This window comes from Thunnus albacares, chromosome 16, assembly GCF_914725855.1.
Source record: "Thunnus albacares chromosome 16, fThuAlb1.1, whole genome shotgun sequence".
Taxonomy (NCBI): Eukaryota; Metazoa; Chordata; class Actinopteri; order Scombriformes; family Scombridae; genus Thunnus; species Thunnus albacares.
This window is the reverse complement of record NC_058121.1, coordinates 24,581,766-24,600,839: the sequence shown is the minus strand read 5'-3', so window position 1 is coordinate 24,600,839 and position 19,074 is coordinate 24,581,766. Positions and strand designations below refer to the sequence as shown.

The following is a 19,074-nucleotide window of genomic DNA, read 5'->3' as shown; positions in this document are numbered from 1 at the left end:
GACCTGTAAAATAAAGAATTACAATCCACTGTTTTTTTGCTTTGTTTTTTACAAATGTGCATAATATTTTAAATTAAAAGATTTGGCCACCTGCATCAAACAAATAGAGGGCAGCATATCACCAGAAAACACCCGTTTTAAAGCCTTGAGTTTGGCATTTTGACCGTCACCATCTTGGTTTTTGGAGCCAGAAGTGATAAGTGGTAACCATATTTGGACGAGACCATGGAGCTGAGGAGAACATCATGCTGTATTGAAGAAGACGGGTCACTTTCTCATAGATAATCGACTTCTTCCTGGAGCCAGTGAAGTCACCCCCTGCCAGCGACTATAGAGAATGCAGGTTTAATGCACGTCCACATTGGCTTCACTTTTCAGACCTGGAACTACCAGCTTGGGGGGGGGCAGTGCTGCTTCTTCATCCTCGGATTGAAGGCAAACTGGACGCTACAGTGAATCACTATCGCCCTTGACTGTCAAAACTAATTTTAGTTAAATTTTGAATGTTTTCAACTAAAATTCTGGCCAAATCCTACATAGTGCACCTTTAACAACACCCCTGAGAATGTTGTAAGCAATTTCAAACACAATAAAGTTTAATTGAATTAAGGGCGTTGCCTAAAAACACGTGTGTGAGTTCACTCTGGTGCCTGGAAACAGCAGCAGAGTGAGTGCTCTGTTCGCCCCGCCTCTCTCAGCAGCTTCCTCAGGTGGTTGCAGCAGCAGCAGCAGCAGCAGGACGGAGGAATGTGACGGGCCTCACCTCTGCGGAACAAAAACATGGAAATACAACTTTACTATGTCACCCGGAGAGGATTTAAAATCTGATTTAACACTTGAGCGATGAGGAGAATTGATCTCTGCACACAGGAGCGGATCTGTAGTTTCTGACACTTTGGATTACTTCACAGGTGTTTTTGTACCTGAGGTTGCGGATCAGACAGTATAGTATTTACTTTTTTTTTTTTTACGGGGTTTTCTACATTAGGACAGTTTGTTTTGTTTAGAGCTCATCATGCCGGAGCTGATCAGTGTCACAGAGTTTATTTCAGAGACTAATGAGGACTACAAAGCTCCAACCACCTCCAGCTTCACCACTCGGATGTCCCACTGTAGGAACACAGTGGCAGCTCTGGAGGAGGTAAGAAAGCACACAGAGAGGGAAATAAACTGCATTCAGACTGTCACCAGTAGTGCTGTGATAAATAAAGGTGTTAAACAGGCTCCTACTGACCAGAGTGAGGCCTGAAAACTGCAGTGTCATACAAATTGTATACACCAAAGGCATTGTTTTACTCTGCTGGCTTTAAATTCTGCTTTTCCTTAAACTTATGCTGGGTTGTGACTACTTCCTGTTATGCAAACTATGGATTCAAGTGTTTGTCAGGGTGCTGAGACCATAAATCTTGCTCCTGTAGATAGAAAACAAGCTGTACAATGAGTTTCTGTTCATAAAAATATAGATAATGTCCATCTCAACACATTTCAAACTAGAAAAATGTGTCCGTTTTTCACTGAAAAAAGAGGAACAGAGAGAGATACTTCCTCATGGTGTAACAGCTGCTCTTGAACATTTTGAAAGAGTTTTGAGATCCTTTGTTTTGCAATACAGCGATGATGATGATGAAGCATATTTTCTAACGTCCTGATAGGAGGAACCAGTAGTTAAAAGGTCAAAGTTCAGAAGCAGTGATGGAAGAAGTACTCGGATCTTTTACTAAAGTAAAAGTACCAATACAACAATGTAGAAATACTCCATTACAAGTAAAAGTCCTGCATGAAAAATCCTACTACAGTAAAAGTACATAAGTATTATGAGCTTGATGTAGTTAAAGTATTACAGTAAAAGTAGTGGTTTGGTCCCTCTGACTGATATATTATTATATATGACATCATTAGATTATTAATACAGAAGCATCAGTGTTAGAGCAGCATGTTACTGTTGTAGCTGCTGGAGGTGGAGCTAGTTTCAACTACTTTACTCCAAAGGGTCACCAGATAAATCTGAGGGGTTGTGAGATGATTAATGGGAGAGCAAAGAAGAGAAAACAAAGTTCTGATACACAAATCTGTTTTCAGTTTTTGGACTTTTTCTCTAATCTTTGATTTTTGGTGAAATATTGGATCATTTGAACATTTATTGAAATGAAAGCATATGAGAAGTTTAGAGGGAAAAATCACTATTTGGTGGAGCTGTTAACAACTCATAGACATGTGAAATGTGACCCCGACTACACACTGCTTTTTGTATGATGTCAAAAGTCAAAAAGGTTGGAAACCACTGGTTTCATCTTTAACAATGTGTTGTATTTTAAAAGCTTGTTATATTATCCATTGTGTCAAATCTTCATCCGAAAAGTAACTAAAGCTGTCAAATAAATGTAGTGGAGTAGCATCACATGGAAATACTCAAGTAAAGTACAGGTACCTCAAAATTGTACTTAAGTACAGTGTTTGATAGATGTACTTAGTTACTTTCCACCACTGGTCAGAGGATAAAGCAGCAGGAGAAGAAATGAGATACAGAGTGGAGCTTTGAACAGACAAACATGAATCTGTAGTAATAATAATTATAAAAATAATAATAATACACATTTGAAGGGGATCTTTTAATAGCCAGTGTGAACAGGAGGAATGTTGACAGCGAGGAAAACCTTTTTAGTGTTCATATGAACACCTGACTGTTATTTAAAGACCCACTATAAAAAATGTGAACCTGATCTTTAATAGTGTCTCAAAATAGCACAGTCAAGTACACTTAAGTGTAGTCAGGTATATGTTCAGTATTACTACACCGAGTACAAAATCACTCTTTCACAGTTTAAGTAGAGAGACCTTTGAGAACAATCAAAATACATTTTTCTACACTTGTATAGAATATTTTAATGACAGGCCTGGTAAAGTGTTTTGAATATATGGTAGAAAGCACAGGCCCGGACAGCTTATTGTGTCCTCCTCCTCCCGTTGCATGCTGGGAGGAGACCCGAGGCGATGAAGGAGCCTCACCCGTCTGTTCGAGTCCCAACACGACTCGTCTCACTTGGTTTCTCCCTCCATCTCCTTCACAGTGTCTCAGAGTTATCCTTTCATCTCTGCTAAATCCTCTCTGCTTCACCTCTTTTTCTTAGTTTCTTTATTTTAAAATTTCCTCTTATCTCCACATTTCTGTCATTTTCTTCCTTCCTTCCTTTCTTCCTTCCTTCCACTTCTTCTTCTTCTTCTTCTTCTTCTTCTTCTTCTTCTCAGTCATGTTCAGTTTTAACACTCGTCTGTGCTTCAGTCTTGTTCCAACATGTCTGTCTGCAGTGAGCCACCATGTGAGAGGAGTTGAAGCTGCTCTGTGAATCTTTTTGACATCAATCAATTAATCAATCAGTTTTATTTAAAGTGCAGAACCACCATGCAGCATAATCCAAAAACACGTTAGAATTAAAGAGAATACACAGGAAACAACATACAGCAAGCACATAGAATAATAAAAAATGAATTAAAACAACTATATTTTTTAATACGGTTGTTTAAGGGATGTTAAAAGGTGATAAATCAGCTGAACGTGCTTCTTTAACATGTAAAGGAAAGTCATTCCAGAGATAAGAGTTAAATCCTCTGAAACCAGCTCATTTTTTGTTAACTGAAGGAAGGACCAGGAGAGCAGCATCCATAGGGCAAACAGGGCGTGTCGGTGTATATAGTGTAATTAGTTTAGATAGGTAAGGTGATGCACGTCCACGCAATGTCATAAAAGCTAAAATGGGAACCTTAAAATCAGCTCAAGCTTGCACTGGTAACCAGTGAAGAGAGGCCAGAATGGGTGTTACTATATATGGTCAAATTTCTAGTTTTTGTCCAAATTCTGGCTGCAGCAATCTGAACAAGCTTCTAGTAGCACAACTAGGAAGACCAGTGAAAAGGACGTTACAATAATCAAGTCTGGAAGATACAAATGCATAGATTAAGGTTTCAGCATCACATATTGATAGAATAGGTTGGATTTTGGCAATATTACTAAGATGAAAAAATGCTGTCTTGGTTATAGCTTTGATATGAGACTGGAAGGTCAGATGAGAATCAAAAATCACTCCGAGGTTTTTGATGAGTCGAGCTTTCAGAAGTAATACAGCCATCAATGTTAACACTCAAGTTCTCATATAAATGCCCATATGTTGTAGTTGTATGTCCAACAATTAATAACTCTATTTTATCAGCATTTAACCACAAATAGTTCATATCCATCCATTTTTTTTATTTCTGATAGACAAGCCTCTAAATTTAGGAGCTGGGAAAGTTCATTTGGTTTTACAGGTACATATAGTTGTGTATCGTCAGCGTAGCAATGAAAATTAATACCATATTTGCAAATGATGTCACCAAGGGGAAGCATATAGATAGAAAAGAGCATAGGGCCAAGGACCGATCCCTGGGGTACCCTAAACTAAACTTCAGAATATTCAGAGATTGTATTGTTGTAACTTACATGTTGAGTTCTGTTTGATGAATATGAATTAATACATGAAAGCAGCGTCTCCTGGATACCAATATGCTTCTCCGAGTGGCCTAGAAGTATGTAGTGGTCCACGTTGTAGAAAGCTGCACTCAAGTCAACAAGCAGCAACAACAATGTTAAGTCAGAATCAACAATAATTAGTAGATCATTGATTATTCTGGTCAAGGCAGTTTCAGTAGAATGATGGGACCGAAAGCCAGATTGAAATATATCAAAAAGATTGTTGATGATCAGCGACAGCCTTCTTAAGTAATTTCAACACAAAAGGAAGATTGGAAATTGGTCTATAATGGTTCAGAATCAGTGGATCAATATTAGGTTTTTTAAGCAGCAGTTTAATAACAGCAGTTTTAAAAGCTGAGGGCACAGAGCCCATTGAAATCAACTTATTAATAAGATCAAGAATAGGACTGTTTAAAACAGGAGACAGTTCCTTAAAAAGATTAGACAGTATTGGGTCTAATATGCAGGTTGTAGGTTTGGAAGCAGCTACCAGGCTGGTAAAGGCCTCAGGGGAAATTATTTCAAACTGTGAAAGAGTGCCGAGTCACAGTGCCTGCAGCCATCAAAGTGTTGGAGAGTTCATAGCCGTCATTCTGAGAGGAGTTTGGACCAGTGACGTTATCTCTAATTGAGTCTTATTTGTGAAGAATTTCAGAAAAGCATCAGCACTGAGTGAAGAGCTATTGGCAGGGATGTTCTGTGTGAGTTTAGCAACAGTATCAAGCAGAAACTGTGGATTATTTTTATTAATGTTAATCAAGTGAGAGAAATATGCTGTCCTAGCAGCTGAAAGTGCACGTTTATACCTCTTAAAACTCTCAACTCAGCCAAGGTGAAAAATCCCTTGTTTTGTCAGACACTCAAGCTTTCTACAAATCTGTTTAAGTGTCATCTGAAAACTATGGCACTGATTTCATCCAAGTGTGTTTTCTGGTTGTAAGAGGAGTGACAGAATCGAGCATTATGAGTAAGGTACTATTCAGATTGTCTTTGAGATGATTAAGGGAATCAGAATTTGTACTACATGAGTCAAGTATATAAGATAAACACAGCCAGCAGTTGTGTCAATACAGCGATAAGGATCTGAACACTTTGAGTACAGAGAGAAACACTGAAAAAGACACAAGTGTGATCAGAAACTGGAACCTGTAAAACACATGAAACATCAACATCAAAACCCTTTGTAAAAATTAGGCTCAGTGTATCATGTTAGCTTCACATGTTGGATAAAATCACCTCGTTGTTCATTTTCAGACATCAGTGTTATTACAGTAAACAGAGGAAATCCTTCCTCTTCAGCTACATTTTTAAAAGTTTCACTTTCCTGAGAGAACCTGCTTGTTCTCTGCCCAGTTTGATTTTGTTCAGTACTGGTCACACAGATGCAGAATAACCAGAGAACCAGTCTCCTGTCTGTCCAGCTCTGGCTACTCTAGACATGACTTAATACATTAACACTTAGTCATCAAGCCACTGAAGTGTGGCTAACTTACTGGTGTTCAGTCTTATAAGCGTTAAGATTGCTCGTGTTCTTCCTCTCTGGTTAGCTTCAGCTCTGCCTTTTAAGTATACAGTATCAGCTACCTGTTATTATGCTCTGTGTGTGCTTATAAATAAGTGTATGTAGGATCTAAGAGACACTGTCTTGAACTTTGAACAACCTGCTTTTGTTCACAGTGTTGAAACTGTTAGTTCTTCTGCAGAGTTCAACAAAGCTGCAACATACAGATCATTGTACAGTGAATAAATTCCAAGGTGATCATGGTGTGATGTCATTCAACTATATTTTAGCGCTAAAAGTAGGATTTTAGGAAACTTTCATGATTATTGCAATAATTGTAGTGTGATACTTAGAGAGAAGTATTGTTTTGCGCAATTTGAGCTGCGGCCAACAATCATTATCATTGTAGATTAATCATGTGATCTGTAAAATTTTAAGTTTTTAGGTTCTTGTATTTTTCATGAGTCACTGAGGAAGTTCAGCTTTCTTCAAAAATTTTGTTGTTGCACAACACCAGACCTGAAAATGATCAGAGCTGTTGGCAGCGATCTGAAAGTCAGGTGAGGGTTTCAGGTGTCTTTGAGGAACTTGTGTCTTCTTGAGTGGTTTCTAGGATGGTGTATCAAGGTTTTAAAGTCCTCCAAATGGTTTTTCCAATGTCCTTGAGGAGGCTGTTTGGTTCTTGAAAACAGGCCCAAAAAAAAGGTGATTTGTGGGAGGAGGATTTTGGAGGACGGGGAGACACCAGACTCCTCGGTACACCTGCACAGAGTTTTTCAGGTTGGCAGGTCGGCTGTTCCTGCATCTTGGAGAAGTTGCCACAGTTCTTCTGTGGATTTCGGCGTCTTAGTTGCATCTGTCTCTTCATGTTAATCCCAGACTGACTCCATGGTGTTGAGATCAGGGCCAAACTATCTGTTGCAGGACTCCTTGTTCTTCTTGTTGCTGCAGATAGTTCTTTATGAATCTGGCTGGATGTTTTGGGTCATTGTCAAGCTCCAGAATAAATTTGGGACAATCAGACACATATCTGATGGTGTTGCATTATGGATAAGAATCGAAACATCTTAAGTATCTATCTTGTCTGTATGCATCTATCTAGATAGACTGATCATCAGCCGATAAAACATTTTCAGATCTCTCTCTCTCTACTGTATGTAGGGTTGTGTTCCAGCGGACCTTTAGGGGGTTTTAAGTGTCGCTCCAGGGTTTCCAGGCCTCCTTTAAGGATTTTCAGGTGGTGTTTAAGGATTTATGGAGGTCTTAGAAAGATTTCCAGGAACTAAAGGTGAAATTTTTTAATAATTATTCTCTTGTGTCAGTTTCTGCTGCATGAGAATTTTCTGTGTTTCTCTGTTTTATATGATTGTAAACTGAATATCTTTGTGGATTTTGGACTATAGGTCTGGATGCAGGAGTGACTAAAAAGTCTGCGACTGGTTTGCATTTGTATTTTGGTTTCTACATTGACTCCTCACTGAGAGAGTCGGCCTTGTCTTCGTGTCAGGCTGGTTTTCTGCCATCAGAGGAAGAGGAAAACTGTTCCTTTTCATTTCATTCCAGATTCTGAAAACCAGCTCAGCGTGTAGCTTCTAGGACGGATGTCAACCAGCCTCGGTTTGTGAAAATTGTTCTTTCAGTCAGTAAAACAATAACTGAGCATCCGGACTTTCTGCATGTTTCTTGCACTGAGTCAATGAGCCGTGACTCACAGCGGCTGCATGAAACACTGAGGTGGAGCTGATAAAGCAGCTCTGACAGTGTGCAGAGCAGAGATGAAATAACATGCCTGCATGTTAGCAGCAGCTCTGTTTATGCAGTCACAGTGAAATTTGCTCCCCATTCATGTCTGTTTGGAACAGGGCGAGACACTTCTGAATTGAGCACCTCCTTCACTTCAATCGGGATGAACTTTGACTCTTGAAATCACGAGGTTCTCTGATGTCCAGCTGGTTTGAGAGAGGTTGGAGTTTCAAGTTTCAAATTTATTTAATTTCTATAGCTCTTTAAAAAAGGAAACAGGTTTTGCACCAACATGCTTCACAAAGAAAGACATATGTTTACACATACAAGCATAAAGACATATGCTGTATGTGCATAACAGATGTTGTTGGTCTTAAGTGGGTCGTAGCCTCTTAACATCCACCGTTTTTTTGGAATTATTTGGCATACCCAAATGGAAAAGCTTATAACAGAGAACTGTTTGTGTATTAGGCTTCATTTGAAAAGTAACATCCTCTAGTTTCTGGAAATGTGCTTGTTTAGCATGTGGCTAAAACAAAATCAAAACTACATCAGTTCAAATCTGGCTCAGAAAAGTGTTCTTGGTCCTCGTCTGTAATGAGTCATATTTGAATAACAATAACTAGGACACGCTTTATGCCAGAACTATGCAAATCACCACATACCTTCTACATCTTGTCAGCCGCACCTGTATAAAATTCCAGACCTCGAGGCCAAACCTAAGGGGAGCGAGTTTTTAGTTTGTGATGTCACTGGTGTCTCCGAACCTCTCCAAAACGTCCTAAGCTTAAGCGGGTTGCCGGCAACCCAGTGGATGTTAAGAGGTTGAGGTGCATACTAAAAACACCAACAGATTCAGTCTGTCTAATGGCCTCTGGCAGGTTATTTCAGAGCTGAGAAGTGACTACAGAAAAAGCCTTGTCCCTGACGGGCCGCAGCCAACACGCCACGGTGGGAGGATCTGAGGGGTCTGGCGGTGCTGAGAAGTTCTTAGATATACAGTATGTAGGGGAGAGACCATGGAGAGATTTGTAGACTGTTAGAGGGATTTTGAAGTTGATCCTGAAATGAACGGGGAGCCATTGGAAGGATGCGAGGATAGAGGTGATGTGGTCTCGTTTCTTGGACCTTGTTAATAACCGGGCAGCAGCGTTTTGAATAAGTTGTAAACGGGAAATGTTAGCTTGAAAGATGACTAGGTATTCAGAAAATATCTTTTATGTTCTTGTTTTATGACTGCAGAGTGAAATAATGCAAAACATAAAAGAGAAGAAGAGATGCTGATTGACAGTAAAACGTTGTAGATTCTTTTCGACTGGTGTTATTAGCTTCTGCAGTGTATGTTTACAACTCTACACACGCTACTTCCTGTCCCGTCCGCTTTGGGCCACAACATGCGAGTAAGTTTCGCCAAGTAGATTCTGGTCTGACTGCATCTTGTGTCTCCACAGGAGGCGTTCAGGTACAGTAGCTCTAGGAAATTATATCAGCCGTTTTTCAATATTTCGGGTTTTTAGTTTCAGGCCCGTTCACATCCGTCTTTCCTGTATGTTTTGTTGCAGTGTCGGGCGCGGCCTTTATGAGAAAAAATAATTGAGTTAAATTAGTTTGAATAGAAAAGAATTCAGTTAGAGAAGTGATGACGGAGCAGACGGCGCCGTATCTCTGTTCTTAAATTAACAACTGAAGTTCTTCATTCCTCATAACTTCTGTTTAGTTGGAAGTCGAGCTCCTCTGATGTTTTAACTCCAGTGAATAAACTCAGGAAGACAAGCAGGAGCAGACTCCTCCAGTCTCTGTTTTTTGTTTGTATCAGCTGAACTACAGTCGGATTTGCATGATTTCACTTAATCAGATGAGGCTCAACAAACTTTACATGCGGGCACATTAAGGACACAAACAGTGACTGTACATAGAAGGCTTTTATCAGTGTGATCTTTTCACCTCTATGTCATTTCAATAAAGTTGCTTTTAGATTTGTTTGTATGTCTGTGACAAACTGTTTACTGTTCAGTATCTCTGCTCGGCCTGCAGGACAATGACACATTATCAGATTTAACTACTTTGCCAAATTATGATTTATGAAAGGCAGCAGCAGAAGTTAACAGCTGGAATATGATGTTACTGTCAAAATGTTCAACATAAAACAGGAAACTTTTAGTGTTGTTGTGTGAAGTTGAAGACTTTAGCATTTGGTTTTGATTCAGTTTTAGTCTCTCGATGAAAATGTTTATTAGTTTTAGTTACAAAAACATTTTTGTTGCATTTTTAATCTTCTAAACATTTTTGAGGCTCCAGCTGTGTCCATCTTTATTGTTGTCCAGTCACCATGGTTACAGCTGTGTCCTACTTTGTTGTTGTCCAGTTACCATGGTCACAGCTGTGTCCATCTTTGTTGTTGTCCAGTTACCATGGTCACAGCTGTGTCCATCTTTGTTGTTGTCCAGTTACCATGGTTACAGCTGTGTCAATCTTTGCAGTCTAGTTACTATGGTTACAGGTTAGTGTTCCTCTGCAGTGAAACAACAGACTGGCTTTTGTTTGAACAGAAGATTCCTGCCTGCTCACCTAGCATTAGCATTAGCATTAGCATTAGCATTAGCACAGCTAGCTGTTCACTGTGTGGGTTTATGTTGAGAGGAGAAGCTCAAACATGAGATAACATGGTGATATTTATTTAGTCAACAGCTAGAGGAAGATTTAGATGTTTGACTGTTCATTAATCCTGAACTGACTGATAGGAACAGGAAAGACGCTACGTTAGCTTAGCTTTTTCATAAACGTGTGCATGTTTTCACAATTTGTTGCTGCTTCTCGTCTCATTCTCAGTAGATTGTAGATGAATTTAATCAGATAGCATTGATTAAATTACTGATTTAAGACGCTTCTTATTAACGGCAGAGCGACAAATCAACTTCTGAACAAGAGATATGATTGGCTGCGGGAGGAGACTGTTTGATCAATCAGGAGCTGCAGTGTGTGACACCACAGATGCTGCAGCTCCTTTAAACACTCATTAGTTCATTTGTCTTTCACATTATTTACTATTTTTATTTGTTCATTTCTTCATAGTTGTTGTTTTGAACGGTGACTTTTTATTCAGTTTTAGTCTTGTGTTGTGTAAAAAAGGTTACGAGTCAAATATATATGAGTAACCATTTATTAGTTTATATTGATTAAAACATGTCTTGGGTTTGCTGAGGATCCCGGCTGGTAACCGGCTGGTCTCAGTGTCAGGTTCACATCACTTTTTGCATGTTGTTTCATTTCATGTGTATTTTTGTATAAAGGTCATTGGTCAGGTTTGACAGGCGGTGCACACTAGCTCGAGCTCTAAATGCTGTGGTTTGTGACATTAAAATAAACATTACAGACATATTCTTAAGTTGGCAGGTCTAATTTTATTCACCTGATTTTTTTGTAGCTGTCCTGTGTATCTATTTCACTTCTGTTACCATGTAACCTCAGTGTTCATACCACCTCTGTCTTTCTGTTTCATCTCTTTCTGCTATCAAATAAAGTCAAAAATACCATAAAAATTACACAAAAAAATCATTTTTACTTCCCTTCTGATCATTTTACATATAATATTCACCATAATTTCTATGAAAATCAACTTACATAGAGTTAAGTCGACTTTACTTTTCAGAATTAGATTATCACCACTTAAACTACAGTTTATAGTAGAAAATATTTTCTAAAATTCTTTGATGACGGCATGAATGCAGAAAGTTTGACCTTTTTCAGAAAATATCAGTGCGTTCAAAGACACTCTGACATCAGAGAATTGACAGGAAAACAATAGAGAATACTGTCACTTTTATCCTTTCGTAGGCTAAATATCGATGGTTTTCAAACCAGTTTCTGCTTCATGGCATCATTTACAAAAACAGCTTATCTATCACCAGCAGGTTTCACTTCTCTGTGGGTTGATTTTCATCGAATTAAAATTAAAGGAAGGAAGATAATCAGTAAAAAAAACTGATTAAGTATGTGTGAATGTATGTTTCCAGCTACAACGTGCAAAAACACTGGTGGTGTCATTTAAATGTGATCATAAAACATGAAGAATCAAACAGAGTCTGTGTGTTTGTCGTCCTCAGGCTCTGGATGTGGACCGATCGGTTCTGTATAAGATCAAGAAGTCGGTGAAGTCCATCAACACGTCTGGTCTTGGTGAGTGAAGCAGCTTCACCTCAATCTGTCCAAAAATATTTAACATGTCTCACCACAAACTGTCTCTCACTTCCTGTCTGCCTTTAACTCACTCTGGTCACACACGAAAGTGTTGCATAACATTTAGTTTGTGTTCTTCGGTTGTTCTTAATGTTTAAAAGTTTCTTTCAGTATCGAAGAAATTCAGTGATGGTTGTCTGACTTTCCAAAATGTCAAAAAATATAGGCTGAAAAACAACAACAACAACAATACAACAATACAACAATAGGACTAAGGGTGAAGCCCACATAACTGCTGACTCAGTGGCAACACTGTTTGCATCACCCAAAGAATGATGGGAACTGTAGTCCTTCAAACTCACAATAGGAGAGACAAAGAATCATCAATATCAGCTTTTTCATGTTGCACTGTAGAGCTGCAATGATTAGTTGATTAATTGATTAGCTTCCAACTGTTAAATTAATCGTTTGGAGTCATTTTTTAAGGAAAAAAATGTCCAGATTCTCTGATTCCAGCTTCTTAATGTGAATATTTTCTGGTTTATTTAGTCCTCTATGACAGTAAACTGAATGTCTTTGTGTTGTGGACAAAACAAGACATTGGAGGGCGTCATCTCAGGCTTTGGGAAACAGCTGATCGACATTTTTCACCAGTTTCTGACACTTTATAGACCAAACAACTAATCGATTAATCAAGAAAATATGTATTAGTTGCAGCCCTGTTGCACTGTCAGTATGTTTTTTGACATTACGAAGGCTCAGAATGTCTCATCAACATGCTTCTCATACATGAAACTAGAGCTGATCCTAATGATCCATATCAGGGCCGATCAGGGCATATTTTAAATCGATTATTTTCCCGATTAATGGATTAGTCGTCCTAAAGATCATCTGTGAGGAAAGAAGCTCCACTCCATCACATCACTGTACAATCAGTGTTTCTGTAGTTCCAACAACTCCAACAGAGTGAGACGTCTTCTCTCTAGAGGATCGCTTCACGTCAACAGTTTGTAACCAGGACCTTCAAGAGTTCATATCAACACTGTGTATCTATCAATCAATCAATCAATCAATCAAACTTTATTAGTATACCACCTTTTTATATAGGTTAATGGGATTCAAAGTGCTTCACAGATGACAAACCGATAAAAAGAGTGTAAAACAATTTGAGACTAATGCACATGAGAAATAAAAATTATGAAAATGTGATAAAATATATTAAATAATAGTCATAAAATAGAGTGAAATAAAAAACATATGAAGTAGATAAAAACAAGAACAAATTGATAGGAGTAATATATATTTTACAACACAAATACAATAAAATAAGTGATTAAAATAAAGTAAATAACGTCTGTATCTCCTGCTGCTGTTTATATGATTATTGAGCATTTGTTGCACAATAATAATAATAGTTTTGGATGAATTTAGTTCTGTATCGTCTCATTTTCAGGTTGTAACTTGAGAACGCACTGATCAGCTGTGTCTTTTAGATCAATATAAGTACTGATCAGATTTAGCAGATAGCGTTAAAACTCGATCAACACATCTCAAGTGAAAACTGGAATTTAAGTCCCTGAAACTTTGTGTCAGTTACAAACGTCAGGTCACTTAAAACGTGGTGGAGTCGTGAACCCAGCTGGTGGTGCGTTCAGGCAGGTGGAGTCTCACCTCCCAAACATTCCTGTCATACCGCTCTCCTGTCCCAGCATGCCGAGGGAGAGACGCCCGACCTCCACAGCTGAACCGTCTGCTGACACCGAGAGGAACAAGAGACCAAACCAAACTTCTTGTGTTTGATTGATATTTAAAATAACTTTTGGCACAAGGATCTGTTCTTCAGACCGGTGTCACGACATTAAAACAATAAAAAGAAAAAAAGTTCTGCTTCACATCTGATAATAAACACGAACTTGTTCTTGGCGAGAGAACCAGAAACAATACTTTAAAATCAGTGTGTGGCCAAAAGTATGCGGACGAGCTTTCATGTGCTGCGGTTTTTGGAATAAAATCAGTCTGGGAGTAGAGAGAAGAAGAAATGAAAGAAATCATCCTGTTCTTAAAGTAACATGTGAAAGTTCACTGACAGTTCACTGTCTGTCTAAACGCGCTGACCTTTGACCCCTTAATCCACACCGCAAAACATAACATGAAGCAGCTGTTTGATGAGTGAATGCAGCTCGTGGTTTCACATCTTCTGAAGTTTTGTGTCGCTTAGTTGCCAAAAAAACAAAACTGAAACTGTTTTTATCTTTTCGGAAATCCATCTTACTGACAGATTGTTTAATATTTTGGAGGAAACACACATATTTGCTTCCTAGCTGAGGGTGAAATGTCACGTCTGCACTTTAAATATGAAGCTTTTATTTGAAAGTATAACAGCTTGAAGACACGTCGGCCTTTCTGTGTGTGTGTGTGTTGCAGCTCATGTGGAACACGAGGAGCAGTTCATCCAGTCGATGGAGAAGTTCGGGGACAACTGCGTGAGCAGAGAGGACGCCGACGTCGGCTCCGCCTTCCTCAAGTTCGCCATTTTCACCAAAGAGCTGGCGGCGCTCTTCAAAAACCTGGTGAGAGACGGAACACCCTGCGCACACATGAATCTGACTGTTATGAGCCGATGACGCAGCGTTACTAGACTCAGTACAGTCGGAGTTTCCCTCTTTGAACATTAGAGGAAGCTTATATAACACTCGAGCTCTTGACTCTTCGCTTCTATTTTAACCTGACTTCCTGTTTACAGTTGCAGAACATGAACAACATCATCACTTTCCCTCTGGACAGCCTGCTGAAGGGAGACCTGAAAGGAGTGAAAGGGGTTTGTGTTCAACTTCCTCTTGTCAATGTGAAAGCTTCTCACAACCAGACAGTTTAAAATAAAAGTGTGCTGATATGTGGTTTATTTTATTATCGGTTAATCTGCTGCTTTGAGTCGTAGAGTTTCAGAATATAGAAAATAGAAAGAAAAATGGCCGTTACTCCTCCTCAGACTCCAAGGTGACGACTTCAAATGTTTTGTTTTGTTTGACCAAAAGTCCAAAACCCAAAGATACTGAAAAAATAGAAAATTATCAGTTAGTTTGTTTCTTTATGATCATAAAAACATGCTTCAAATATGCCAGTGAGAAATATTAATTATGGGTCCTTGTGGTGACGAATCTACAGTAGAGCTGCAACTAAGGATTATTTTCATTATCAGCTAATCTGTCGATTATTTTCTCGATTAATTGATCCGTTTTTTGATCCGTAGAATGTCAAAAAATAGTGAAAAATGTCAATCACTGATTACCAAAGCCCATGATGATGTCATCAAATGTCTCGTTTCGTCCACAACACAAAGATGTTCAGTTTACTGTCATAGACGATGATGATGAAGTGAATATTTTTCTTCTCTGCATCTTTGGATTTTTGTCAGTGATTTGTATGAATATGTGTGTTTTTTATTTGCATGTTAAGTCTGCGCGTAAAACAACCTGAGTGGAAACAACGGAAATTGGAAAAAAAGCTCAAAAAAGTGTTTCCTGTTGTCTGAGCTGTAAAAGTAGTTGTGTGGATAAAAAGCGAACGTAATAAATGATGACGTACATGAATCATGTGACTTAAATGTCACTGAAGAGGCAAAAACATCAGATCTGTGTGGAGCGATGAGGAGACTTTAACCTTCCTCAAATGAATACATGAAACAAACAGAAATGTCATATATTCGCACGGTTTTCTATCGTTTGAGCTTTGACTGCAGCTCTTTTAATGACATCATCTCGCTGTGTCCTCTTCTTCTTCAGTGGTTTAATGGCACCGACTGGAGAATCAGAGCTACCAGCTGTTTATCTCCTAATAGTCACACAACATGAGTGGATGGAAACAACGTATGAATGTTGAAAGCTGGCTTTTGTCTTCACGTTCTTTTCTTTTTCTGCGGCTGTCAAAGTCCAACGCAGTTAAGTTCAGATCTGAGTTCCCACCTGTGTTTTTATCAGTTTATAGAAACTCACACACTCCCCGTGTTATCGTCATGAAATAGTTCCCGAGCTACTCACAGGTCAAAGTCCTCTCTGTCTTTGTTTGTTGTTGTGATTCAGAGCTTTGATGTGATTGGTCAGAGTCTTATATGACGGTTTGTGACGTCTCTTGTCTCGTCAGGATCTGAAGAAGCCGTTCGATAAGGCCTGGAAGGATTATGAGACCAAGCTGTAAGAAAACACTTCACACACTTTCTGAACTAAATCAGACGACTTCATCTGCTGGTTAAAGTCTTAGAGAGAGTTCATGGTTACATTTTATTTCTGAAAGCTTCATGCTTGAGTTTAGTAAGTTTCACGACCCTTTAAATATGAATAATAAAAAAAAACACATGTTTTTTATCTTCTGTCAAATAGTAAAACATCTGCCAAAGAAGAAACGACCTGTAATTCCACTTTCAAAGGTGTCAAGTTCTTAAAACTCTGGACAATAAATTACGACAGAAACCTTAAATTCATTTAAGAAAACAGTAAAATTGCAGATTTTGTTTTTGGCATCAACGTACAGCTTGATTGATGTTAAATTTCTCTTTCTTGATCAGATAACTTGCAAAAAAAGATCTCTAATAATTAATAAGTGATTACACAAAGTATTCTGTTGTTACTACGGAAGCCAAGAACGACAGTGGTTGCAATAATTTTATTTTAAAAGAACAAAATATTTACTTTATAAGAACAAAAGAGACAAAAGAGTACCCACACACTGCTAAATTGTTCCCAAATCTTCATGACGTGGACACCGAACATCCAGATGAAGCTCTTTTGTTTTAGTGTGTAGTTTTTTGTAGTTTTTAATTCGTAGTTACCCAGCAAAAATGTATAGATTATTTTTGTTGAGATTATGAGCTAATAATTTAATTTTCATGGGATAACAGGAGTTGTTTTCTTGTACATAACAGGTTAACTATCTATTATCTACTACAACTATTATCTTGGGAAAACAACATTTCTCAAGATAATTGAATACTTTTATATTTTCCACAAGAAAACAAAATATCGTTTTCTCAAGATAACAAGTTAATCATCTTGTTATCCTGAAAAAACAATCTTTTGTTTTGTTGTTGTTTTTTTTAAAAAAGATAATCATCTCAAGATAATGGATAAGAATAAATTATTGCAACCACAGCCGCTCTTGACTTCCGTACCTTTCCACTCTTCTATCGTAGCCTTTTTAAACTTGTCTCAGATTTTAATGATAATAATAACAATAATAATAATGATCTTAATCTTTATGTACAGAGCACTTTTTAAAACCCAAGTCACAAAGTGATTCACACAATGAGAAAACAGATAAAAAAACAATTCCAGTGTTGTAAGATAAAAGAAATAAAAGTAAAAAACTTCAAAGAAAATAAAAAGACAATTCAAGTAATATTTGGATTTGTTACTGTTTTCAGTTTGTTTCAGGAGTTTTTTAGTCACATGTTCGTACACTTTATTAGACAAAGTCATATTTCAGAAGATTTATTGCCAGAATTAAACTACATTATAAAAAAAAAACATTTTAACACCCATGTCTAGAGCTATAAGATGTAGTACTTTATCTTTCAGTGTCTTAACTTGACCTTTGACCTCTCCAGCGCTAAGATCGAGAAGGAGAAGAGGGAACACGCCAAGCAACACGGGATGATTCGCACCGAGTTCAGCGGAGGAGAGATCGCCGAGGAGATGGAGAAGGAGAGACGACTCTTCCAGCTTCAGATGTGTGAAGTAAGATCACCGCGGGGTCAGAGGTCACATGATTCTTGTGTTTTTTACAGTGTAAAACTATAGAAAAAGTTAGAGAAAGTGTTTCATGTTTTCTTAAATGTGTAAAATTAAAAACACTGAAGCCTTAATGTTTCTTGATTTCCCTTAAATTTCTTCTTTATTAGCTTCAGATTCAGATAAAACATTTAGCCGCTCTTATTTTGAAACTTCAGGATCTTCTACATGGAGGAGCAGATAAATTATGTACTCTCTGGTTTTTCTCTGCAGTATCTCCTGAAAGTGAACGAGATCAAAGTGAAGAAAGGTGTCGACTTTCTCCAGAACCTCATCAAGTATTTCCACGCTCAGTGCAAGTACGTCACTCTGCAAAAAATTATTTAAAAATCATTAAAAAGCATGTTTACTTCAGTCAGAAATAACCACCAGACACCATTTATCATTCAGTTTCTTCACATCAACAGCAAGAAAATATCCAACTTTTAATAATTTTGTCTGAAATCTGTGAATAAACGAATAAATAAAAGTGTCAAACTTACTTTAGAGGCAAAGTTATAGTAATAAAACAAGAAAAATGGACATGGAGTATCAAATCTATAAACATGTAATCAAGTAATTCTACATTGTTTTATTTTGTTTCAAGTTTCCACAAAATTGAATTTCCTTCAGCAGATGATGATGTGGAACTAATTTAATAAACATTTAGAGATTTGTGCTTTCTAGTCTTTTGTTTATTTCGGTATATCGTTTGGTGTATCGTCTATTTTGCGCATTTTTTAGAGTGTGTTTATTTATTTTGGTGCAAAAACTTTCCACTAAAGTTTTTTCTGGTGTTGTGTGTTCAGTTTTTTCCAGGACGGACTGAAAGCCGTGGAGAGTCTGAAACCCTCCGTAGAGAAACTGGCCACAGACCTGACGGCGGTGAGAAGAGTCTAAGACGTTTAGTACAGTGCAGCATGAAAATAATATGTTATAGTTTGGAAACACTTTCTCATTCAGGGGAAGGGAAAGGTGTGTCCAAACCTTTGACTGGTTCTGTATATATATTATTTAATAATAATACCGTCTCTTGCTGTGTGTTCATCAGATTAAACAGACGCAGGATGGAGAGAGGAAACAGCTGATTCAGCTCAGAGACGTGCTGAAAGCTTCGCTGCAGTCTGAGCATAAAGAGGTGAGAAACTTAATAACATATGTACTCATATTCTTACACTGAAAATGTTTCTTTTGGCTTTGGGTTTCTCTGTATGTTAATTTTGTTTTATTTATCAGCTAAATTGGCCAAAGGGACACTAATTCTTTTTATAAGTGAATATAACATGCTGCCAGAGTTTTAGACACAAAAGGCACAAAGATTGTAAACCTAAGAATAACGTTAATCTTTGTTATATTTCGGGTTTCGTTGGTGTGTTGATGAGCGT

At 37.9% G+C, this 19,074-nt stretch overlaps 1 protein-coding gene across 1 annotated transcript in view; it reads left to right on the top strand.

Moving 5' to 3' along the window:
* The first annotated feature begins 286 nt into the window (after window positions 1-286).
* The window catches only part of asap2b (ArfGAP with SH3 domain, ankyrin repeat and PH domain 2b), a 35,342-nt gene continuing 16,554 nt past the window's right edge, over window positions 287-19,074 (top strand). Inside the window, exons 1-9 of the mRNA XM_044376193.1 lie at window positions 287-1,141; window positions 11,855-11,927; window positions 14,352-14,497; window positions 14,671-14,745; window positions 16,068-16,117; window positions 17,527-17,656; window positions 17,924-18,009; window positions 18,499-18,574; window positions 18,741-18,827. Coding sequence (XP_044232128.1) covers window positions 1,016-1,141; window positions 11,855-11,927; window positions 14,352-14,497; window positions 14,671-14,745; window positions 16,068-16,117; window positions 17,527-17,656; window positions 17,924-18,009; window positions 18,499-18,574; window positions 18,741-18,827 — 849 coding nt within the window. The 5' untranslated portion in view covers window positions 287-1,015. The remainder of the gene's footprint in view (window positions 1,142-11,854; window positions 11,928-14,351; window positions 14,498-14,670; window positions 14,746-16,067; window positions 16,118-17,526; window positions 17,657-17,923; window positions 18,010-18,498; window positions 18,575-18,740; window positions 18,828-19,074) is intronic.